Source organism: Macaca nemestrina, chromosome 12 (assembly GCF_043159975.1).
Source record: "Macaca nemestrina isolate mMacNem1 chromosome 12, mMacNem.hap1, whole genome shotgun sequence".
Taxonomy (NCBI): domain Eukaryota; kingdom Metazoa; phylum Chordata; class Mammalia; order Primates; family Cercopithecidae; genus Macaca; species Macaca nemestrina.
In genome coordinates, this window is record NC_092136.1 from 129,536,945 (window position 1) to 129,562,467 (window position 25,523).

Sequence of the window (25,523 nt, forward strand, 5' to 3'; positions counted from 1 at the left end):
GTTGGAGTGCAGTGGCATAATCATGGCTCACTGCAACCTTGACCTCCAAGGCTCAAGCAGTCCTCTCATCTCAGCCTCCAGAGTAGCTGGGACCACAGGTGTGCGCCACCATGTCTGGCTAATTAATTTTTTTGGTATGTGTGTATAGATACTGGTTTTGCCATGTTTCCCAAACTGGTTTTGAACTCCTGGGCTCAAGCGATACCTCTGCCTCGGCCTCCCACAATGCTAGGAGTACAGACGTGAGCCACCGTGCCTGGCCATTTGTTGAAAATTTTATTATGAAACAAGATTGAAGTTTTAAAAATGTTTTTTCTGCATCTTTTGAGGGGATCATATGATTTTTGTCTTTCATTCTGTTAATGTGTGATATGCCACATTTTTTGGCATGTATATGTTGAACCGTTCTTGCATCTCAGGGATAAATCCCACTTGATCAGGTGTATGATCTTATTAATGTGTTGTCTGATTCCATTTGCTCCTATTTTGTTGAGAACCGTTGCATCTGTGATCATCGAGGATATTGATCTATAGTTTTCTTTTTTTTGTAGTGTCTTAGTCCTATTTTGTTATTAGGGTATTAGGGTAATGCTGGCTTCATAAGATGAGTGGAAATTAAACACACCCTTGTTAAACAACACTCTTAACCGTTGAGCCAAAGAAGAAATCAAATGGGAAATTAGAAAATGTTTTGAACAAATGAAAACACAATATACCAAAACCCCTGGGATGCAGCAAAAGCAGCACTGAGAGGGAAGTTAATAGCAGTAAATGCCTACGTTAAAAAATAAGGAAGATCTCAAACAGCCTAACTGTACCCCTCAAACTAGAAAAAGAATAAGCTAATCCCAAAGTGAGCAGAAGGAAGAAAATAATTTGCAGCAGAATAAATGAAAGCAGAGTAGGAAAAAAAATAGAAAAAATCAAAGTAAAAGTTGGGTTTTTGAAAAGATAAGTAAAATTGACAAACCCTTGGCCAGACTAAGAAATAACAGAAGACACAAAGTCAGATATGAAAGAGGAGACATTGCCGGGCGCGGTGGCTCACGCCTGTAATCCCAGCACTTTGGGAGGCCGAGGCGGGCGGATCACAAGGTCAGGAGATCGAGACCACGGTGAAACCCCGTCTCTACTAAAAATACAAAAAATTAGCCGGGCGCGGTTGTGGGCGCCTGTAGTCCCAGCTACTCGGGAGGCTGAGGCAGGAGAATGGCGTGAACCTGGGAGGCGGAGCTTGCAGTGAGCCGAGATCGCGCCACTGCACTCCAGCCACTGCACTCCAGCCTGGGCGACAGAGCGAGACTCCGTCTCAAAAAAAAAAAAAAAAAAAGAAAGAGGAGACATTACAACTGATACCACGTAAAAAGTATCATGAGAGTACTATGAACAGTTGTATGCCAAAAAATTGGATAACCTAGAAGAAATTGATAAATTTCTAAAAACGTACAAACTACCAAGACTGAATCATGAAGAAATAGAAAACTTGAGCAGACCAATAACAAATAAGAAGATTGAGTCAGTAATCAAAAACCTCACAACAGGCTGAGTGCAGTTGCTTATGCCTGTAATCCCAGCTCTTTGGGACTCCGAGGTGGGTTGATCACCTGAGGTCAGGAGTTTGAGACGAGCCTGGCCAACGTGGTGAAACCCCGTCTCTACTAAAAATACAAAAAAATTAGCCAGGCGTGGTGGTACGTGCATGTAATCCCAGCTACTTGGGAGGCTGAGGCAGGAGAATCGCTTGAACCTGGGAAGCAGAGGTTGCAGTGAGCTGAGATGGTGCCACTGAATTCCAGTCTGGGCAACAGAGCAAGACTCCATCTCAAAAAAAAAAACCAAAAAAAAAAACAAAAACTTCCAACTAAGGAAAGCTCAGGATCAGAAGACTTCACAGGAGAATTCTAAACATTAAAGAAGAATTAACACCATTCCTTCTCATAGTCTTCCAAAATATTGAAGCGGGAACACTTTCATTTTAACTATTTTTAAGTGTACAATTCGGTGGCATTAAGGACATCCACCGTGTTGTGCAACCATCTCCACTGTCCATTTCTAGTACTTTTTCCTCCAAACAGAAACCCTGTACCCATTAGACACTAACTTTCTATTCCCCTCGATCCCCCAGCTCCTGGTAATCTCTCTATGAATTTGCCTATTCTAGGGCTCAAGTAAGTGAAATCATAAAATATGTCCTTTTGAGTTTGGTGTATTTTCTTTAGTATAATATTTTCAAAGCTCATGCATCAGAATTTCATTCCTTTTTGAGACTGAGTAATATTCCATTGTGCATATATACCATATTTTGTTCATTCATCTGTTAATGGACACTTGGGGGTGTTTCTACCTTTTGGCTACTGCAAACAATGCTGCTATGAAAATTGGTGTAGATGTAGATGTGGGAGTCCCTGCTTTCAGTTCTTTCGGATATTTACTAAGAAGTGAAACTGCTGGATCATATAGTAATTCTGTGTTTAAATTTTTGAGAAATTGCCACACTGTTTTCCACAGTGACTGTACTGTTCTACAGTCCCACTGACAGTGGACAAGAGTTCAATTTCTCTACATCCTTGCCAACAGTTATTTTCCTTTTTCAAGTAATAGCCATCCTAATGGGTGTGGAGCAGTATCTTATTGTTTTGATTTGCATTTCTCTAATAACTAGTGATGTTGAGTATCTTTTCATGTTGACCATTTGTGTATCTTCTTTGGAAAAATGTCTATTCAAGTCCTCTCCCCATTTTCAAATTAGATGGTTTTGTTGCTATTGTTGAGTTGTCAGAGTTCTTTATATATTTTGGATGTTAATTAGATATGTGATTTGTAGATATTTTCTCTCATTCTGCAGTTTGTGTTTTCACTCTCAGTGGTGTCCTTTGATGCACAAAAGTTTAACTTTGATGAATTCCAGTTTATTTTTTGTTGCTTGTAGTTTTGGTGTCATTTTTAAGAAATCATTGTGAAATGTAATGTTATGAAGCTTTTCTCCTAAGTCATCTTCTAAGAGTTTTATAGTTTTAGCTCTTAAGCTTAGGTCTTCTATCCATTTTGAGTTCAAAAAAAAATTTTTTTTTAATACTGTAAGTTCTAGGGTACATGGAGTTCAATTTTGTATATGGTTTAAGGTAAGGGTCCAGCTTCACTCTTCTGCAAGTTGCTATCCAGTCACAACATTTGTTGCATCCCCATTGAATTGTCCTGGCAGACCAATTGACCATGTAGGTGAGGGTTTATTTCGGGGCTCTCTAGTCCAAATGTCTGTCTTTATGTCAGTATCACACTGCTTGATTAGTGTAGCTTCGTAGTAAGTTTTGAAATCAGGAAGTGTCTTTGTTATTTCTCAAGACTGTGAGATTTAAGATGGATTTTTTTGTTTCTGTAAAAAAAAAAAAAAAACAATGCTGTTGGGACATGAAGTATTGCATTGAATCTGTAGATCGTTTTAGGTAGTCTTGTCATCTTAACAATATTGTCTTCTAACCCTCAAATGCCATAGAGCTTTAAAGTTAATTACTGTAAGTTTGTAATGAACAGAATACAATTAATTTAAGTTTACACTATGGCTTTTAAGTGTAAGGTGTTTGCATTTTATTATTTTAGAGTAACTGTCATCAGCGTCCTCACTGTGATACCTAGTACGGAAAGTTGAGATTGAAGGCCTGCAGCCTGCAGGCAGAATGTGACCTGTCTTTGTATTTTATTTGGCTGTTACCGTTTGACCTTCCTTGTATCTTAAATTCAAAGTAAATATATCCATTTCCAAAGATCATGGGTTTTAATATAAAAATTCCGCTCCGGTTTTAAAGAAATTAGAACATCTGGCAGCAGGGGCTAAGTAGCGGCAGCCCCACTTCAGTTGGTGAAGAGAGCCTGTGGTCTCCCCGAGGGGGCTGAGTGTGGGTCTCCATTTTTGTCTTACCCTCCAGCTCCCTGTTCCCTGTCTATGATGTAGAGGCAGTTGAGTTTTCAGCCTTTGTTGGAAACGAGGAAAAGAGAACGTTGCTTTGAAGTGATCTTTTGTAGTAAATATTTAACACCATGGCAGATTTCAAGTGAACCAGAAACCACATTTCATAGCAGGATCGCCCTGTGATTGGTCGGACTCCACCCTGCCCCTTATCCTCTTCTGAAGAGGCTTTCTTTTTAATACTATAGAATGCTTTTCCCTCTAGCCACTTCTCCCCACCCCTGTTAGAAGAATTATTTGTGGCTTGATTAGCTTCCTCAGGATCTACATTAAAAAAATATCCTGCTGGGCTAACGTTTTGAAAGATTAATCTTGTGAATTGATAAAAGTCATTGAAACTCATGTTGGTTAGTGTTGTTTTTAAACAATAGGAATAGTATTCAGGACAGATTAAAATCAGATTAAAATATTTTAAGTATTGCTTTTAAAAGATTAAATACAGAGCACAGACTGAAGCCTGATAAGCTCCCAGCCAAGCAGTTTTTATGTGTAGTTTTCTGTGTGTATGTGTAGTCAGTGAAGACGCTGAACTTGTCACAAAATGTGGATGCGTGAGGCATATTATTGTAACTTGAATTCAGATGGCCCCAAAATTACCCCATTCACTCAGCATAATTGGTTAAACTTGGTCTGGGTGATATCTGTAAGTCATCAAAGGAAGGAATTTTTAGGACAAGGAAAGGATGGTTTGATTTTTCCGGGGGGAAAAAACCATGCAATTTTAAGAAAATCATTGTTCAGGGAAGGCTGCAAGCACTGGTAAGGAAACATAGAGTTTTCCAAGAAGTTAGCTGAAATTGGGAGTAAGAGACCTGAAGAGTCTAGCTTTGGGAAAATCTCTGACTTCGTTCTTGACGTGATTGAGGACTTCATGTACAGTGAATTAGCAATGAGAATCATCTAGGCATATAAACTAGAAGGAAATAAGAAGGCTCTTAGAGCAAGCAACACCAGATACTCAGGCTTGCTCCAGAAGTTTTCCAGGAAAAGCAAATGTCATCTTCTCTGCTTCACTAACTTTAAATTTTGAGACCTCAGGCAGTCTAGTCCATGAAGAAAACGCTCCAGAATGACCGAGATACTTTAGTTTTTAACAACATTTAAAATAATACGAAAAGTAAAATAAAATGATGTTAAAAACTTAAGTATCTCGGTCATAATTTGTGTCCTTTTTTTTTCTTTTGATATTTGTTCAGAAAGACTCCCAACTTATAATATTAATAATATACCTGTAGAAAATAGGGACTACCTTCTTTTTTCACATTGCACAATCTCCCTAGGCGGTTCTGCCTAATCTCTGGGCTTAAAATTCTTCCAGCCTGGTGATGAATAGAAAATCCATAATTGCAGCTCACATTACCCTCTGGAACGTCCATTCTCTTTTTTGTCTGGTGGACAGAAAATGCAGCACTTGGTAAGCTGTGAGTCCTTCCAGTGTGATGCACTCAAAACTGAAGTTTATCAGTCTCCAATCCTCAGTCCCCTCCCTACAACGCCTCTTCGATTTCTTTGACTGTTAGCCTTGCCATTCTCCCAGCTGTCAGAATTAGAAAGCTGGACTCATTCCGACCCTTCCTTCATGTCCCCTGTCCAAGTATTTCTCGTTTGTCCCTTTCGTATTCACACTGCTCCTGCCTTTGTTCATCATCTTTCGCCTGGATGAATGCAGTGGCTTCCTAACTGGCCTCCTGTCTACACTTAATCTTTCCTGATCACACCCTTCTACCCTCTAAAGTATGCATGGCACAGTCGTGCACACACTGGAAGGGAGCCCAAGCACAGTTTCCTTGGCGAAGAGTTCTGAAGGCCCAGCCCCTCTTCCCCCATAGCTGTTGCTCTCCTGTGCCAAGTCCGTGCATGCCTCTGCTACAGCTCTTCTCAGTTGCAGCATGCTCACTGTCGCCATGTCCTCACCTCACATTCACAGTGTGCACCTTACATTGTAATCCTGTTTCTCTACATTGGATGCTGTCTCAGAGTATATATGCTCCCTAAATACACATACTGAGTCTTGTTTACCCAGTGTGTTTGTTTACTAGAGCTGCCGTAACAAAGATGACACAAATGGAGTGACTTAAGCAACAGAATTTATTGTCTCACTTCTCTGGAGGCTAGAAGTCCCAGGTCAAGGTGTTAGCAGGACTGGGCTCCTTCTGAAGGCACTAACGAAGGGTCTGTTCCAGGCCTTGCTCTTGCGTTTTGGCAGCGTAACTTCAGTCTTCACGTGGCGCTCCCTCTGTGTGCATGCATGTCTGTCTGTTCACATTTCCCGGTCTCAGAAGGACACCAGTCATATTGGATTAAAGACCCACCCAACTCCAGTATGACCTCCTCCCAATTACATCAGCAGTGACTATATTTCCAAATAAGGTCACATTCAGAGGTATTTGGGGCTTGGATTTCAGTAAATGAAATTTGAGACCATATTCAACCCATAAGACCCAGTGGCTAGTGTGTTGACTGACATAACTGTAAAGTAATCAAGTGAAATGATCTTTGAATAAAGGGTCAGAATTTTATTTTCTTCAAAGTTATGTTTATGACAAATAAAAGCTTATGATCTTGGGAATACTTTCCCATCTTTAGTTTTCCAGTATATTCATAGTAGCTATTGAATTGTTGCACCTCAAAAGATGCTGGTGGAGTATTCTAGTTGTTCTAACTGTCTTGATGATAGAATGCCACTTAGTTTTCAATACAGTTAACATATGAATAAACTAACAAAGAACAGGAAGGGAGAGATACCTATGAAATCTTGAAGATGGAAAACAGATGGAGCCAGCAAATCAGAAAAGGCTGAGACCTAATCTTAGCCAGGAGGAGCCAACTAAAAGCACCCTCATTTGCAGAGCAAACCCATATCTGAGAGATGGAAAGCACCAGGGCCTCTGAAGACATGCTGAGGCCCCAGGGGACATAGACGAAACTAAATGTGAGCATTTAGCCCCCTGAATACCCCTCCTCACCTGGCAGTCTAGGAAAAGACTTGAGGTTTACTTGGGGACAGCGGGCCCAGCAGACTGTGAGGAACTGAGTAGTGAAAGTTCCTAGCCAGGCCCGGGGCAGAGAACTGACTGAAGGATACCTCCCTGGAGAGGCAAAGGCTACTCTTGACCTTGCGCATGTGCAGGGAACTTCCAACCATCTTCTTTTTTTTTTTGAGACAGGGTTTTGCTCTGTTGCCCAGGCTGGAGTACAGTGGTGCCCTCTTGGCTCACTGCAAGCTCCGCCTCCCAGGTTCACGCCATTCTCCTGCCTCAGCCTCCCAAGTAGCTGGGACTACACCTGCCACCATGCCCGGCTTTTTTTTTTTTTTTTTTTTTTTTTTTTTTTTTTTTTGTATTTTTAGTAAAGACAGGGTTTCACCGTGGTCTCAATCTCCTGACCTCGTAATCTGCCCGCCTCGGCCTCCCAAAATGCTGGGATTACAGGCGTGAGCCACCGCACCTGGTCCAACCATCTTCTTAGTGTTCCCTTCTTAAATGCGAATTAGATGTCTTAGGATCACCAAAGACTTCAGGAACACCTTGAACATGAACGAGAACAAAACAGAAAGAAAAAGCAACATGAAGGCAATGCAGGGAATAAACAAATAAAGACAAGTTATTACCTCAAAGGAGAGAAGAGGGGGCATTACATCTATGAAATAATTGTTTGAAATTTAAAGACGTTCAGATGACAAAGGGTTCTTGGAAATTAGAAATGTGGAAGCAGAACTTTAAGACCCCAATAGAAATCTTCCAGAAGGAGAAAACAAAAAGAAACTAGAAAAGATAAATAGGAGGTCAATCTAGGAGGTCTAAGATATAACTAATGAGAATTTCAGAAAGAGAATAGCAGAAACACAGGACTGTGTGTGTCCAGGCCAACAGGGCCACCAAGAGCTCAGGCTGGTGAGTGATGAAAAGACCACACCAAGACATGTTAGGTTGAAAGTTCAGAATACCAGAGATTGGGAAAATCTTGGAACCTTTTTTTTTTTTTTGAGACAGGGTCTCACTTTGTTGCTCAGGCTGGAGTGCAGTGGCGTGATCTTGCATCACCACAACCTCTGCCTCCCTGATTCAAGCTATTCTCCTGCCTCAGCCTCCCAAGTAGCTGGAATTAACAGGCATGTGCCACCACACCTGGCTAATTTTTTTTTTTTTTTTTTGAGACGGAGTCTCGCTCTGTCGCCCAGGCTGGAGTGCAGTGGCAGTAATCTCTGCTCACTGCAACCTGTGCCTCCCGGGTTCACGCCATTCTCCTGCCTTAGCCTCCCGAGTAGCTGGGACTACAGGCGCCTGCCACCACGCCTGGCTAATTGTTTTGTATTTTTAGTAGAGACAGGGTTTCACTATGTTAGCCAGGATCGTCTTGATCTCCTGACTTAATGATCCACCTGCCTCTGCCTCCCGAAGTGCCGGGATTATAGACATGAGCCACCACGCCCGGCTGTATTTTTTTTTTTTTTTTTTTTGAGACTGTGTTTCGCTCTTGTTTCCCAGGCTGGAGTGCAATGGAGTGATCTTGGCTCACCACAACCTCTGCCTCCAGGGTTTAAGCGATTCTCCTGCCTCAGCCTCCCACGTAACTGGGGTTACAGGCATGCGCCACCACGCCCAGTTAATTTCGCAGTTTTAGTACAGACGGGGTTTCTCCATGTTGGTCAGGCTGTTCTCGAACTCCCAACCTTGGGTGATCTGCCTGCCTCGGCCTCCCAAAGTGCTTGGATTACAGGCATGAGCCACAGTGCCCGGCCTAATTTTTGTATTTTTAGTAGAGATGGGGTTTTACCATGTTGGCCAGGCTGGTCTTGAACTCTTGACCTCAAATGATCCACTTGCCTCAGCCTCCCAAAGTGCTGGGATTACAGGCGTGAGCCACTGCACCTGGCCAGAATTTACTTCTCTGTATAAAAAAACCCAGACCTGCACAAAGGATTAGGAAGAATGACTTTAGATTTATCAATAGCAGTGCTGAAAGCTAGAAGACCTCAAATTCTGAGGGAAATTATTTCCAGCCTATAATTTAGTGCTCATCCAAATTATTGACAAGACGTGCACATAAAATAAAAACCATTTTGGGATCTGTCATGTTTGAAATTTTCCATTCACACACCCTTTCTCAGGAAGCTATGGAGCACTGTGAGCCACTAAAACAGGAAGTCGAGAAAGAAGGAAGTATTGAGTCGAAACCAAAGAAAGGGGAAGGAATTTTCAGGACTCATGAGAGCTGTGTCGAGGCAGAGAGAGTAATTGGTCCAGATGAAGCAGGGAAATGGAGGGCCGGAGGAGGGATGCGTTCTAGAAAGGAGGGACTGAAACCAGTGGGTCAGCTCGTGTGTCTGACACTGAAGGGAGTTTTACTGATCTTTTCAGACAATTTCAGGGAGAATTGGTGGCAAATGTGTGTGAAACCAAGCAAGTAAAAGAAGTTGCAGTTGCTTACTCTAATGGGGAAATGGATGCCTAGAAAGGAATTGTAATCACAGTATGCTTTTATGTTATAATAGAAACAGACCAGATGCGTGGCTCACACCTGCCGTCCCAGCTCTTTGGGAGGCTGAGGCGGAAGGATTGCCTGAGACCAGTAAGATTCTGTCTCTACAAAAAAGTAATGAAAATTAGCTGGGTGTGGTGTGACATGTCTGTAGTTACAGCTACTCGGGAGGCTGAGGTCGGAAGATTGCTTGAACGCAGGAGTTTGAGACTGCAGTGAGCTATGATTGCACCACTGCACTCCAGTTGGGGCAACAGAGAGAGACCTTTCTCTAAAAGTAATAATTACAATGAAAATAAAGAAGTATTGATTTGACCATGGGACAAGTTGGTGGATGGGTGTAGGGTTTGGCAGTTTAAGAATTAAAAACACTTGAGGATAATGTCTGTACTGAAAAGATACAGAAATAAAACATGTTATGTAGAAATGTGGAGATAAACAGCAGGTGGAAGGCCTGATAGCTGTGGAAGCACAGCCTCTGCAGAGCATGCTCCACTTGGGTGGAGGCTGTCCTCCTAGTATGAGTTCTAGCCTTGTACTATGTGGCTTCTCAAACTGTACTTGGATTCACTTGACAAAAATTAAAATTAAAAAAATGGAAACTTGCCATCTTGCATACATTTTTTTTTTTTGTCATTTAATTTGTCAATTTTTAGTAGGTCTCCTTGTATGAAGACTAGTACACTGTTGATGTAGAATTACCTGCAGATTGATAATAGCTTAGCGCAATATCTTGAAGAAACCAAGAGCATAGCCTTTAGAGTCAGTCAGTTGTTTACTTGGGTGTAAATGAGCTACTGCATGCTAGGTGCTGTTCCCAGATACAGTGGTTAGGAAAATACATGTGGTCTCTCCCCTTGACGAACTCACATTCCAGTGATGGGAGATGGACACTGCAGATCAATGAGCAAGGTCGTTTCAGATTGCCTGAGAGAGAGAAAACCTGGAATGGGTTGGAGGAGAAGAAAGCCTTCCATGGAATGCCCCTTTGACAGAGTCCTGAGGGTGAGACCACTGCACTTGATTAGGGAACAGCAGGGGAAGGGAGTTCTGGGAGTTCATTAGAATTCAGGACAGTCATCCTCAACAAGAGAGGACAGTGGGCCTTGAGGTGAGACAGACCCTGGCTTGTGACGTCAAGGGTGGTGCTGGACTGGAGGGACGCTGGAGTGTGGCAGGGGCTGCATCATGGTGGGCCCTGCACGCCACACTAGCCACTCTGAATTCTCTGGAACAGAAGAGCAGTGTGTTCTGCCTCGAGGTGATTCCGAGTGCTGGGTGGAGACTGGATACTGGAGGGCTCCCAGTGCCCACCTGACAAGTAGTTCAAAAGTGCTGTTGGGGCTGGGCCCTGTGGCTTATGCCTGTAATCCCAACACCTTGGGAGGCTGAGACTAGAATTGCATGAGGCTTGGAGTTTGAGACCAGCCTGGGCAATATAGCGAGACCTCATCTCTACAAAACATTTAAAAATTAGTCAGGTGTGGTAGTGCACATCTGTGGTCCCAGCTCCTCGGAAGGCCAAGGCAGGAGGATCACTTGAGCCCAGAAGTTGAAGGTTATGATCAGCTGTGATTGCACCACTGCACTCCAGCCTGGGTGACAGAGCAAGACCCTGTCTCTGAAAAATACCAAAAAAGGTGCTGTTGGATTTTACACCATGCGGGTTCATGTGTGCGCATACACGTTTACATTCCTTTTATTCATTCTTTTTACTTGGGGGTAGCTTTTCCTGCGGTCGTTTATGCATTTATTTAGTAGTTAGGTGGTTTGAACCCTAGAAGGTTAACTAATAGCCAGTGCAGCAAGCAGTAACATACTGACTGGTGGCTCATACTTGCTTTATTACTTTATTTTTTCAAATTGTTGATAATTACAATAATGCACATGGGCATGGGTCCAAGACAGGAAGAATTATTGTCTGCAAGCAGATCTGCTGTAAGCTGGTAATACAGTCTGATTTACTTTTAAATTTAAATGCCACATAAATCATAGGAAAGATGTCTTTTAACTTGCTTTGAATTTGGAAAGGGTAGAGCAGTTTCGTATTTTTGTTATTTTCACAGTTTTAATGGGCATTAGAAGTTAAATTGATATGTTATATCCAGATCGATATCTGAGTGTTGTGTGCACCTAATAAAATGTTTAGCAGAATGACTGTATAGAAATTTGTATTTAGAATGTAAAGTTTCTCTCTCCCTGCCCTATGAAAATCATTTTGGCAGATTGTCATATTTTCTTGTTATAAGCAAAGATACGGGTTATTCACCCAAGAATTTCATGCCTTTCAGCATAACAGAACCTTAGAAATAAAAGAGCCAGGTATGGCGACTCACGCCTGTAATTCTAACACTTTGGGAGGCCAAGGAGGGAGAATTGTTTGAGGCTGGGAGGACAAGACCAGCCTGGGCAATATAGTGGGACCCCGTCTCTGCAAAAATAAATTTTGTTTAATTAGCTGGGTGTAGTGGTTTGTGACTGTAGTCCCTGCTACTTGTGGGGCTGAGGTGGAAGGATTGCTTGATCCTGGGAGGTTGAGGCTGCAGTGAGCTCCAGCCTGGGCGTCATAGTGAGACTCTGGCTCAAAAACAACAACAACAAAACCTCCACAGAAAAACATAAGCCTGTGATTTCCAATGTTTTGTTTTTATGAAATAATAGAACTAAGAAAACTGTTTTAAATAGATAAGGTTGTTCTTGGTTAATATTACAGAAGAATAATTTTTTAAAAATAGCACCTGTTTATTGTTGCCATCATTTTATGAAACCATTTTAATAACAAAAGGTAGAAGATGATATTAGAATTCAGGACAGTTATTCTTAAGCGAGGACCATTAGCAGTTCTGTACCCTTATATGTCGATGTGTGCATAACACATGCACACTAGATCTTTCTTAGGTTTCTCATTTTTCAGGGGGGCCACTGGAAACCTTTTGTAGACCCTGTTAGTCCTCCTAGTGGATGTTGGGGACCCCCTGCTTTAAAACACTGGCAAAAATAATCATATATATTAAGACATGGATGTTTGGCCGGGCACAGTGGCTCACGCCTGTAATCCCAGCACTTTGGGAGGCTGAGGCAGGTGGATCATGAGGTCAGGAGATTGAGACCATCCTGGCCAACATGGTGAAACCCTATCTCTACTAAAAATATAAAAATTAGCCAGGTGTGGTGGCACGTGCCTGTAGTCCCAGCTACTTGGGAGGCTGAGGCAGGAGAATGGCTAGAACCTGGGAGTCGGAGGTTGCAGTGAGCTGAGTTCACGCCACTGCATTCCAGCTTGGTGACAGAGGGAGACTCCGTCTCAAAAAAAAAAAAAAAGGTTTTCAGTTGCATGAATTTGTTTTCTTACTTTTTCCCCAGATACATGAAAGGAAAAGAGACCTAGTGAGGTCTAATTCGAGTGTTTATTTAGTGAAATAGTTGGTCAGAAAAATGGAATGTTTTAAAAAGAAGTGTAATTTTTTACGAGTATATGAAATACTCAAACTATGCTTAACCTGATTTTTAATGACTGACTTAATGCATATAAAAACAAGGTATCTATCATGGAGTACCAGGTCAGCCAGAGGAAGCTTATAATTTCTGAGAGTATTGCCAGGTTTGTGCTCAGATATTGTACAGAAAACCCTTCATCATTTGTATTATTTCTGTCATCTGAATCAATAAGAATGATTTAGAATAAACATATTTTATTATTAATATTTAATCAGTAGTACTTCTGAGTGTTTGTTACTTGAAATCATTTCACTCTTTAAGGTTCAGGAAACACATCCGTCTCCATGCCCCCAGCCCCGCTCTGCATGTGCTGGTCAGCACACTCTTAATAACCGCCCAAGTAATGCCGGCCAACGAGTTCAAATGTGAAGCCCAAGTTCACACCGTTTAGATCATCTTATATTAATTCTGAGGCCTCCTGCCTTCCTGACCTCTGCAGTTGGCTTGCCTTGCAAAGTATGACAAATGCCTACTTTGCTTTGGAGTCACAGTGAATCCTGACTTAGTGAGGAAGCCATCTTTGTTTCTAAGCCATGTTTCTCAAGCAGGGGGAGTTTTAGGAAAATAGAGTTCCATCTGTTATAGTGTGAAACAAAGTTAATATTGTAGGCGTCTCATTTAATAACTAAACTTTGAGTAGCACCCGATTTATGTTGCACAAAGTGAAAACTAAGGTCAAGAGACATTAAATAACTTCCATGAGATTACATGGCTAGGAAGCAGACAGAACGTCCATCAGGAAAACCAGGTTAGAGAAATAATTTACATAGTGCTCTTTTGATCACAGAAGTGTCTTGATAGTAACTGCAGATTCATCTTGGCCTCACTTCCAAGTCCCGGAAACTGGGCCAGACAGGAAGTCAGCAACTCTTGGCAATTTTCTTTTAAATGGTAGGACTGTATTAAATCATTCATCTAAACATTTAGTGACTGAATTCCCACAAAATACGAAGCATTGATGTAACCTGCTTTCCTCATGTCCATAGTTAATGGGTAAAGAAGGAATGTGCACTGTTTTAAACCCATTTCATGCCATCCTGGATTTGGGAAGGATGGCCAGTCACGTGGGGACTTCGTGGCCTCTTCCCTTGTGTGCCTTGGGTTCAAGCCCCAGTTCTGCGTAATTGCAGCCAGAGAGTGGAAAGAGCCAGCCTGATGATAGTGATGCTAACGTCTGAGTGCTTGCTCTGTGGCAGGCATTGTGCTCCGTGCTTCTGCGTGTTATCTTAATCTAATCCTCACAACAGCCCTGAGCCGTCGGTACGTTAGTAACCCTGTTTTGTAGATTAAAAAATTAAAACCTGGTACTAATAAAAGCTGCCAATGCTTGAAGAGCGCTTCTGTGTGACAAGCACTTTTCAAACACTTAACATGTATTAACTCATTTAAACGTCAAAGCAGCACTGATGTGTAGTTAACTGTTATTGTCATTACCTTATAATGACGAAACTGAGGCCCAGAGAGGCTAGGTGACCTGCCAGAGTTGGCACAGCCAGTCAGTGATGGAGATGGGGCTCAGTCACTGTGTGTCTGTGCCTTAAAGCCACACTCTTAGTCTTTCTCCCACGTCAGTAGTACAGTGAGTAGAAGAGTAATGGTTGGCCAAGGCCAGTCTCTAGTGTCTCCATACCCCCTGGAAATAAGTTTCTTGGACTTCCTATTTTATAATGGCAATCAGAAAAAAACACAGGGACCGATGAAGAACCTGTTCATTTGAGAATTTCAGGTGTGTGAACACCATTCTGCATGTTTTTTTTTTTTAAATGAAAGTATTTTATGTATTTGTATATTTTCATATTTTCAAAAACTTCCCTTAGTTCTGATCTCAGACACATACTGAAAGACAGACCTCTATTAAATCATGATGCTTGGCTCCTTACCACTATAATCCAGATGGACAAATTACCACATTTCCATAAAAAGCGTTGGAGACAGCCTAAACCATTTTCAATCTTGGAAATGATACCTCATTTATACTTTAATGTTTAAAGCTCTAATAAAAGCTGGGGTTATTTGTATAAATTACTGCCTTTGAAAATGATACCTAACCGCTGGCATATGTCACTGTAAGAATAATGACCTTTTACACTTAGAGTTTTCCCCCTACACCCAGTTCACCAGTTTCTAATTAGAATTAAGTTTAAATGTTAAAAAATAAAAAGACCAAGAATTTTCCATTCATGTAATGCAAACTCTCAAGAATAGGTTTTCTCATTTTACTGCTATAAAACCAGAAAATGCTTAACAAGAATCTTGCTATTTTATTAGATAGTGGTTTGAAGCTTTACTTCTCTGCTGCTGAAAAAGATACTCTTAAGATTTCAAATTGTGGTCACTGTTTGGACAGTAAAAACAGGTGGTATTTCTTACACATGAGGCTCTGGGTCAGAATCATAATAGTCTTCCAGTTGCAGAAAAATATAATTTAATATGTGTACACTTGGGGCTTTACTGTATTAGGATGCGTGCCCGTGTGTTTAGAACAATACACTTTTCAGGTATTGAACCTGTTCCAATTTTACTTACTAGTTCCTCCGCCTCAAATTGTGTCTTCTCTTTTTGACAGATTAGACTCTTAATATTGAAACAATGCATTCCAGATTGAATTCTAGGCATATAATAAGCAGAATTTAAAACAAAAACACTGTATTTTGAACAAATTTTAGACTTAAAAAAAAAAAGTCACAAAAATACTACAAGAGTTCCCCTATACTGTAACCCTGTTTCCATTAATGTTGACATCTTACATAACTTGTAATGCAGTGATCAAAACCAGGAGGTTTGCTACTGGCACAGCACTATTAACTGACTTACAGACCTTATTCAAATAATTGCTGCAGTTTTTTCCACTAATGTCCTTTTCCTGTTCCGGGATCCTGTCCAGGCGCCTGCATTGCATTTACTTGTCATTTCTGCTTAGTCTTCTCAGATCTGTTGCAGTCCCCGGTCTTCCCTGATCAGCACCCTCAAATGTCTCATTGTGGATGAGATTAATGTAGGTGTCTGGTGGGTGTCTCTGCTCTCAAGTAATTGTTTTCCCTTTTGTAGCTAATATCTTGGGTGAGATACCTTGAATGGATACTAAGAACAGGATTTTTTTTTTTTCCACTTCATTCAGTTTAGTAAATCTTTGGTGAAGGTTCATCATGGGCATAAATTGAAGTTGCTTTAATTTGTGAATCTTGAAGTACCTCAGCATTTGAACAAATATGAATGAAAATAATATATAGGATCTTCATATCTTTTAATAGATGGTCCTTTTACCGACTTTTCCTTAAAAAAGGTTTTTGAGCAAGAGCGTCATACCTTTCGCTATCAGTAGCTTGCGAGTGGTAACTAGATGCCTCAAAGGCCTGCTTCTTTCCGCGTTTATTAGAACTAGAACGGTGTTACCTTGCCTTCGCAGGGTGAGACCTGAATACTCGTGTGGCTCATAAAGCCGGATTCCCATTCAAAGAGACCTGATTCTCCCAGTAGTAGGATCAAACCGTGTCCATGGGAAGAGGCTCCGTCTATGGCAGGCACCTTCACAAGCCCTGGAGGCAGATTTGATCCTGGAGTAGTAGCTTCAGTGAGGGCACAGATAACTGGGTGTGCACATTTGCTTTGGAGTGAGAGGACTGCCTGGTCCTGAGGGCTTTGTGAAGGAAGGTAGGCTTAGATGGGCCCAGGAGTTGCATCACTTGAGGTGATTAAAGGCCTTGATTTAAAGTAGGTTGAGACTTAGATTTATTTAGATTTACGTATTTATTTCTTTAAGCCATTTCAGGTTTTCGACCAGGTTACTAGAAGCACTTTTTACCAAGTTGAATTTCTGTCCTTGGATTGCTAAACTGTTCCCCAAGCCAGATTAATAAAATGGAATTTCTTATTAAGAATGAATTATTAAGCAAAATGGAAGTGCTGGGCTAGGGAAGCAGTTGATGCAATTTGTTTTCCAAGCCTTAAAAGTGCCGCAATGTGCATAGATCACAAGGACTGGCTTAAGTGCCAACGCATGGGGCATTAATTTTTTTTTGTAGAGGACTCCAGGTTTACAGGATATCAGAAGTGCTGACTTGGCAGCAAAATCCCATTTGTAACATGTTAGATTAGGAAACAGATTGATTTATATGTTGATGTAATGGATCAAGGCACAGTCTGTGCTTAAGGAAATGGAGAGCACATTAAATAAGGGCATTTTCAAGGTAGAAGTACAAACATTACAGAAAAAATTAGCCTCCTATACTCTAGGTAGGGTTGGGGTATGTTTGATTAGTTGACTCCTAAAACATGGTCCACAGAGGCTTTTTATATTTCAGATGATACCTTCTTGAGAGTCTCTCATGACCACAAGGATTAATCTTTCTGAACTCAAAAGTGAATCACTACAGCATATTAGCTGTCTGGATTGATTCCAGTTTCTCTGCTTTTTCTTGGTGGTAACTGATGTGAGGATCCGTTTGGTGTTTAGCTGCCTCTTCCTGTTGCTTTAACCTCTGGTATTTTAAGATTCTCTTTAGGGAAGAGAGTACTGACCATCTCAGCACAGAGCCGAAATGCACTTACCACTGATGTGTTGACCTTAGTGGTTGACCCATAAACTGAACATTTATACAGTTGGAACTCTTGTGGTCTTTCAGCCAACAACCGTAATGAGTAACATGTGGAACATAATCTTTGGTGCTGATAAATGGCTTTTTATGATGAAATTGACCATTCCACGCTGTGGCTTGGGTGACCTCATGTAACTAATTACTGTTTCTTAGCTATATTCATTTTTGGAATTTAAGGGGTAAATGGTTTCTCCTTCTGCAGGCTGTACTGCTGAAAGATTAAATACCACCTGAAATCTGATTTGTTTACTAGCTGCCTTTAATGTAAAAATATAGAAGGCCAGAGAGAATCTAGGAAACACTGCTCAGAAGCTTTCAGATTTAACTATAGGAGTTCTTTCATAGCAGGTTTAGGAAGCACATTCCTTCCGTCCTGTAGATTTGGCTTTTCATATACTTATTTATCATGTCTTCTTGATTTTCTTCACTTAGTTCTATCTGAGCTTTTGAAGTGGGAAGCAAAGGATTCGGGTGAGAGCACTGGTTTCAGTACACAAAAATATCCCTGGGGTTTCCTTACCTTTATCTTTAGATATCCCCATTTTTCTCCACACACAATCCAAGTTTCTAGTCATAATCCTTAGATTATAAAAGAACAGGCTTTTTAGTACACATCTTTTCTTTTTTTTGAAACAGATTCTCTGTCTCTGTTGCCCAGTCTGGAGTGCAGTGGCGCAATCTCAGCTTCACTGCAACCTCTGCCTCCAGGGTTCAAGTGATTCTAGTGCCTCAGCTTCCCAAGTAGCTGGGTCCATAGGCGCGCTACTACGCCCGGATAATTTTTATATTTTTAGTAGAGACAGGGTTTCATCATGTTGGCCAGGCTGGTCTCGAGCTCCTGACCTCAGGTATCCACCTGCCTCAGCCTACCAAAGTGCTGGGATTACAGGTGTGAGCCACCATGCCCGGCTTGGTACACATCTTGAACTAAGTGTGAAAATTAAGCACGTCTGTCTTGTGCATCCTTTATACCTTTTGATTTGTTTGAATTGAGCACCACTAGAGTATTACCTATGAATAGGTGTGTGTTCCTTTGTACACATATCTTTAGGTGTTTTTTCCTTCTTTGGGGGAAGCAGGAGCTCACGTTAGTCTGTAGCTTCACATGCATTCATACTGAAGGCATAGGGCCTTCCACTTTAATAAATGAGTATTCATCCCAGCAGAGTAAAGTCAATTCTAGTTAATAAAGGTGCTAATTGTTTGTTGGGTTTAATTGAGGTGTTTTTCAGCCCTGATAGATATTGGCAACATTTTAATTCCAAATTAGCTTTCTCTCAGCTGTCCAACTAGGTTTGGTGCTTCCTTCTCTTATACTAGTAGAAAGCAGGTTTATTTTAATAAGCTTCGAAGCAAAACATATGTCAGATGGTAAATTGGTCCAGGAAAAAGACCATAATATATTTCACAATCAAATTTAAGTTCCTGATTAGAAGGATTGTTCGTGTCTGTGTAGTTCATCAGCATAAATAAATGTTTCCTAGAAAATTGTACGTTTTCCATATATTTTAAAAGTCAGCTAGGCGTGGTGTCTCACGCTTATGATCCCAGTTGTTTGGGAGGCCAAGGCAGAAGGATCAGTTGAGCCCAAAAGTTTGAGACCAGCCTGGGCAACATAATGAGACCCCATCTCTACCAAAAGATAAATATGTATATACTGGGTGTGATGGCACATGCCTGTGGTCCCTGCTACTCAGGAGGTTAAGGCTGGAGGATGGCTTAAGCCCAGGAGGTCGAGACTGTAATGAGCTGAGATTGCCCCACTGCACTCCACTTGGGTGACAGAGCAAGACCCTGTCTTTAAAAAAAAAAAAAGGTGGGGGCATCAAAGCTACCCTTTCTTGTTAATAGGAAAACCATGTTATGTATATGCTGTTTTTAAAAAGAACAACATAGTAGACCATATAATCTAACCCTCCTCCTCCACAAGTTTTAACTTAAGAACTGTTATTTATTTTTTTTAATTTTGAAGAAAGTTTTGCATCTGGGGACACTTAACTCTTATGGCTATAACCATGAGTAATGGCGTATTTCTAGAGAGATGCCTGTGCTCTTCCCTCCCTCCCTCCCTCCCTCCCTCCCTCTCTCCTTCTTCCCTCTGTCCCTCCCTCCCTCCTTCTTCCCTTCCTCCCTTCCTCCCTTCCTGTCTGTCTTTCTGTCTTTCTGTCTTCCTGTCTGTCTCTCTTTTTTTTTTTTTTTTTTTGAGACGGAGTTTCATTCTTGTTGCCCAGGCTGGAATGCAATGGCGTGATCTCTGCTCACCGCAACCTCTGCCTCCCAGGTTCAAGCAGTTCTCCTGCCTCAGCCTCCTGAGTAGCTGGGACTACAGACATGTGCCACCACACCCGGCTAATTTTGTATTTTTAGTAGAGATGGGGTTTGTCCATGTTGGTCAGGCTGGTCTCAAACTCCCAACCTCATGTGATCCGCCTGCCTTGGCCTCCCAAAGTGCTGGGATTACAGGTGTGAGCCCCCATGCCCGGCTGATGCCTGTGCTTTTCTCGTGCGTGTCTGCAGGAGCCTTGCTGTCGTAATGTTACTTCTCACCTATAGTTTGTGAACTGTTAATGGTTAGACTGCACATAAAAGGATTACAGGCCAAAGACAGATCTTATGGAATAGTTAATTATTTTTACCCAACATGAGATAAACTTGTTCATTCAAACTATACTACAAGTCTACAGTAAGCAAAACAACATGGTAGTGGTACCAAAACAGAGATAGAGACCATTGAAACAGAACAGAGCCCTCAGAAATAATACCACACGTCTACAACTGTCTCATCTTTGACAAACCTGACAAAAATAAGAAATGGGGAAAGGATTCCCTATTTAATAAATGGTGCTGGGAAAACTGGCTAGCCATATGTAGAAAGCTGAAACAGGATCCCTTCCTTATACCTTATACAAAAATTAATTCAAGATGGATTAGAGACTTAAATGTTAGACCTAAAACCATGAAAACCCTAGAAGAAAACCTAGGCAGTGCCATTCAGGACATAGGCGTGGGCAAGGACTTCATGACCAAAACACCAAAAGCAAAGGCAACAAAAGCCAAAATTGACAAATGGAATCTAATTAAACTAAAGAGCTTCTGCACAGCAAAAGAAACTACCATCAGAGTGAACAGGCAACCTACAGAATGGGAGAAAATTTTTACAGTCTACCCATCTGACAAAAGGGCTAATATCCAGAATCTACAAAGAACTTAAACAAATTTACAAGAAGAAATCAACCCCATCAAAAAGTGGGCAAAGGATATGAACAGACACTTCTCAAAAGAAGACATTTATGCAGCCAACAGACATATGAAAAAATGCTCATCATCACTGGCCGTCAGAGAAATGCAAATCAAAACTACAATGAGATACCATCTCACACCAGTTAGAATGGTGATCATTAAAAAGTCAGGAAACAACAGGTGCTGGAGAGGCTGTGAAGAAATAGGAACACTTTTACACTGTTGGTGGGAATGTAAACTAGTGCAACCATTGTGGAAGACAGTGTGGTGATTCCTCAAGGATCTAGAACTAGAAGTACCATTTGACCCAGCCATCCCATTACTGGGTATATACCCAAAGGATTATAAATCATGCTGCTATGAAGACACATGCCACACGTATGTTTATTGTGGCACTGTTCACAATAGCAAAGACTTGGAACCAACCAAAATGTCCATCAATGATAGACTGGATTAAGAAAATGTGGCACATACACACAATGGAATACTATGCAGCCATAAAAAAGGATGAGTTAGTGTCCTTTGTAGGGACATGGATGTGAAGCTGGAAATCATCATTCTGAGCAAACTATTGCAAGGACAGAAAACCGAACACTGCATGTTCTCACTCATAGGTGGGAATTGAATAATGAGAACACTTGGACACAGGGTGGGGAACATCACACACCGGGGCCTGTTGTGGGGTGGGGAGGCGGGGAGGGATGGCATTAGGAGATATACCTAATGTGAATGATGAGTTAATGGGTGCAGCACACCACATGGCACATGTCTACCTGTGTAACAAACCTGCACATTGTGCACATGTACCCTAGAACTTAAAGTATAATAAATAAGATTTTTCCTTTGCCTTTAACTTTGATCATATACATCCAAAAGTCACTTTTTATTCTGTTCCAATTCCTGGGAAAAGGATTTGTTTATAAAGATACAAATAGTAAATAATTAAGGTTTTTAAAAGATGAATTCTGTCACAAACCTGAATGACTGTTGCCTCTGTGCTAGCCTTTTTGGAGTAAACCTGCAATTTTTTTTCCTTTGGTAGGCTCTTGCAGCCAATGCTGGAACAGGATTTGCTGTTGCTGAACCTCAAATCGCAATGTTTTGTGGGCAGTTAAATATGCATGTGAACATTCAGACTGGGAAGTGGGAACCTGATCCAACAGGCACCAAGAGCTGCTTCGAAACAAAAGAAGAAGTTCTTCAGTACTGTCAGGAGGTAAGGGTGTTGCCGGCAAGTTAAAACCATTTTTCTGGGGCAGGGTTGAATCTGTTTACCTTAGAAATAGATATTGTCATTCTCTTTTGACCTAAGACCAAGATGCTAATGACTGGAGCCCCAAGCCTTTTGTTTCTAAATGTGTGATATGACCCAGACCTCTCGAAGGCTTTGCCTGCCTGTTCTGTGAGCTCTCAGTTGTTGAAGGAAGGGATGCTGCGGAAGCCTGGCAAGTACCATGGAAGTGCAGCGTGGTTCTCGTCCTCCCACTTGTCTTGGAAGATGGAAAACAAAACATGTCAGGTGTATGCTTGTCTTTTCTACTTACCGATAGAAAGCCACCAGTATTCTAAATGATCATCTCAGGTCTGATTCAACTTTGGGTTAAAGAGAAAATGATATGAGATGTCACAACTTTTATTTATTTTTTCTGATAGAGACAGGGTCTTGCTACATTGACCAGGGTACTCTCAAACTCCTGGCCTCAAGCAGTCCTCCCTGGCCTCCCAAAGTGCTGGGATTATAGCATGAGCCACCGCTTCTTACCAAGATGAGCACACAGGGCCAGGGTGAAGTTCTGTAATTTCATTGACAGACGTTTCCATAGACTCGCCTCATGGACTCATCAACTCAACACCTGCTCTACAAGCAAACTTGACATCTCATGAATTTGTTTTGGGCTAAAAGCTTGCTGCTTTTGTTTGTCCTTAAATATATATTCTTTTTGAAAAGAGAAGGCATGGAAGTTTTCAGAGGTCTGAACTGTCAAAAGAAAACGAATACAGTATCTTTTTATTTGATGACTTCAGTTGGAGCCGGGGTAATAGAGTGGAACTTTAGATGTATTATAGGATAAGGGTGGAAGCTGAGTAAACTTAGATACTCCATCCTTACTTGCATGTGCGTGTCTGTCTGCAGATTGATTTATTGTGTGTGTTTTTGTTTTCTTAACAGATGTATCCAGAGCTACAGATCACAAATGTGATGGAGGCAAACCAGCGGGTCACTATTGACAATTGGTGCCGGAGGGACAAAAAGCAATGCAAGAGTCACACTGTTACACCTTTCAAGTGTCTTGGTGAGTGTTCTTGGTTACTTTTCAGGAAGTGCCAGCCCCCTCCCATTTTAAATTTAATTTTCTCTTGGCTCACAGTGAAATATTTACACCTGTTAAGAAGCTGAGTGTGGCATGAATTTATTGGGGAGAATTTCTCTTAGGGGTGTTTACTGGCTTCGAGTGTCGGTGGTTGACCTCCTCTCAGTGATGACTAACTGCCTTCCCATTGTAGACATTCTTCCTTGGCACTGCATAAGGGTGCTACCCACAGAGCAGTCGCACTTATGCGCTCACATTGTTAGATATCAGTGGTTTACGGTGATAGTGGGGAGTAGTATTAAAGAAAGCAGCCCCAGGAGAAGAGTCTTCTGTTTCCCTTACTTCATCCCACACACGTTTGCACCATTTGACCAAACTGCTGGTATTTTTCAGGAGAAAGAAAAGTGACTTATAGCAGCAGCCTGTGGACAGTCAAGGGTACCAGGGCCAGTGCTTATAGGACCTGCCATTCTGAGGGGTTTGGGGCTGGTAAGGGTATTCATGACTGTGTTGCTGGTGTCAACATTCAGAGCCAATTTGAGTAAAATGGTAACAGTTTGCTGTGCAGAAACAGAGTTGTTGCTTCAAATGCTCAGGGAATATATTCATTTTAACCATTTATGCCTGATACATTGGAATTACACTCACCTATCTGTGGTCTGGGTGATTCAGGAACAGATTTGGTCACAGAAACTTCAAAGGGCAAAAACAGTCAATTTTAGATTAGCCCTGATGGGATTAAAGTAGATACAGCATTAATATAGACATCCTGAGTGATTCTATAGCTATATGTAATTGGAACTATTAACTTTTTCTCCTTCCTCCCTTCCTTCTTTAAAACCTTTCCTTCAACTGCTGATGGCAGCAAAGTGGAATGTGATACTTTTTCTCATTCTCACATGTAGCAAGGGGCAATAGCCAAGCAACAGGAAGAGGCAGCACCCCTGAACAACAGTGTTTAAAGTGTGTGGCAATTAAGTTTGTTTTAAAAGTATTCGTAAGGAGAAAGAGGGACATCATGTGTGCTTACCACTGTTTACTTTAAAACTGGGCATCTCAAGATTGGAGACTTGTTAAAAACCTGGTGTGATGTGGTTTAAGGATGCTTTCTATTCTGTTTGGCTCTGAGAAATCTCTAGGTATGAGGTTTCATTCATTCATTAAAAACATTCTCAAACTAAAAGTGAAATGAGATTATCCTGGAATATTTGTAGACAGTGGATAGAAAGTGCTTGAAATCATTCCTTCTGATTGCTCCCCCTAAAGACTTTGCAGCATGATTATCTCCTCTTGTTTGTCCTTGTCACCTTCCAGCTTCACTCCCCACCCAGACATCTGAGTGGGACCTGGGAGACTCTTTTATTCTTCTGTTATCCTTTATCTCCCTGTATCCGGTCAGTTTCTGAGCCAGCCTGATACTTACCTCTTAAATAGACTTATAGTCATGATTTTCAGACTGTGTGCCAAGGCTCCTTGGGGCATTGCAGCAAAACTCACAGGGCATTCCGGGATATTTTTGATTTTTCAAGGGAAATGTAGTGACATCTGTCAGGCATTTTGCAAACTACTAGCTGGAAGTAATTTACAGTTTCAACGTGAGATCATTTATTTTGATGATTTCATATCTCTGTGAAGCTCTGTTTTTAGTTATTCCTGTGATAAAAAGCAAGTATCTTTTGAAAATCACTGAAAAAAAAAATGAGGGTGATGATGTTCGGTCTGATTGCAGTTGGGGGAGGTGTGCAGGGCCCAGTGGGCACTAAGGTGATAGGACGTAGTATGTATTAAGTTGTTGGCTCTAACTACTTAACTTTTAGGTATTTTTTTGCCCAGGAGTCCTGTGAAAAAATTCCTAAGACACTCAGGGTGCTATGAGTAAAAAATGTGGTCATCTCTGGCTTGTGTCCTCTTCCTGCATCAGATTCCCACTGCCCTAGCTCAGCCTGTGGTCAGTTCTTGTCTGGGCCAAGAGCAGCCTCCATGCTGTTTCTCAGTGCTGGTCGTCCAATCTGTTGCCTGCCGATTGAAAATAAAGACCGAATCATGTCTCTCATGCACAAATTCTTGAATGTTGAAACTCGTTAGCATGGCTTCAAAACTCCAGGATCTGGCCCTTGCTCAACTCTCCCCTGGTCTCTGTGATCTCATGCTTTAGACTTTATCAGCATTGACCACCCCAGGGTGCTGGTCACGCACCATCAAGCTCTCAGCATTTGGAATGGCTTTCCTCTGCTGACTTTGCTTGGGAAGCTCTTCCTGCACAGCTTACCTCAGCAGTTGCCTGCTTTAAAGGGAGGCTTTCCTGGTCTTATTTTCTATCCATTCATCCAGGTTTCTGTAATACTCCGTGCTGTTGCCATTGCACTTACCACACTGTACCATGATTGTTCATAGACCTTTCTCCAACTATGCTGTGAACACCTTGCCAGCAGC

At 41.5% G+C, this 25,523-nt stretch overlaps 1 protein-coding gene across 4 annotated transcripts in view; it reads left to right on the plus strand.

Annotated features, from left to right (window-relative positions):
- The window catches only part of LOC105476193 (amyloid beta precursor like protein 2), a 72,662-nt gene that overhangs the window by 14,497 nt on the left and 32,642 nt on the right, over positions 1–25,523 (plus strand). For all 4 annotated transcript variants that reach the window (XM_071075820.1, XM_071075821.1, XM_071075823.1 and 1 more), the window contains exons 2-3: positions 21,821–21,994; positions 22,949–23,072. In XM_071075820.1, the coding sequence (XP_070931921.1) occupies positions 21,821–21,994; positions 22,949–23,072 (298 nt within the window). The remainder of the gene's footprint in view (positions 1–21,820; positions 21,995–22,948; positions 23,073–25,523) is intronic.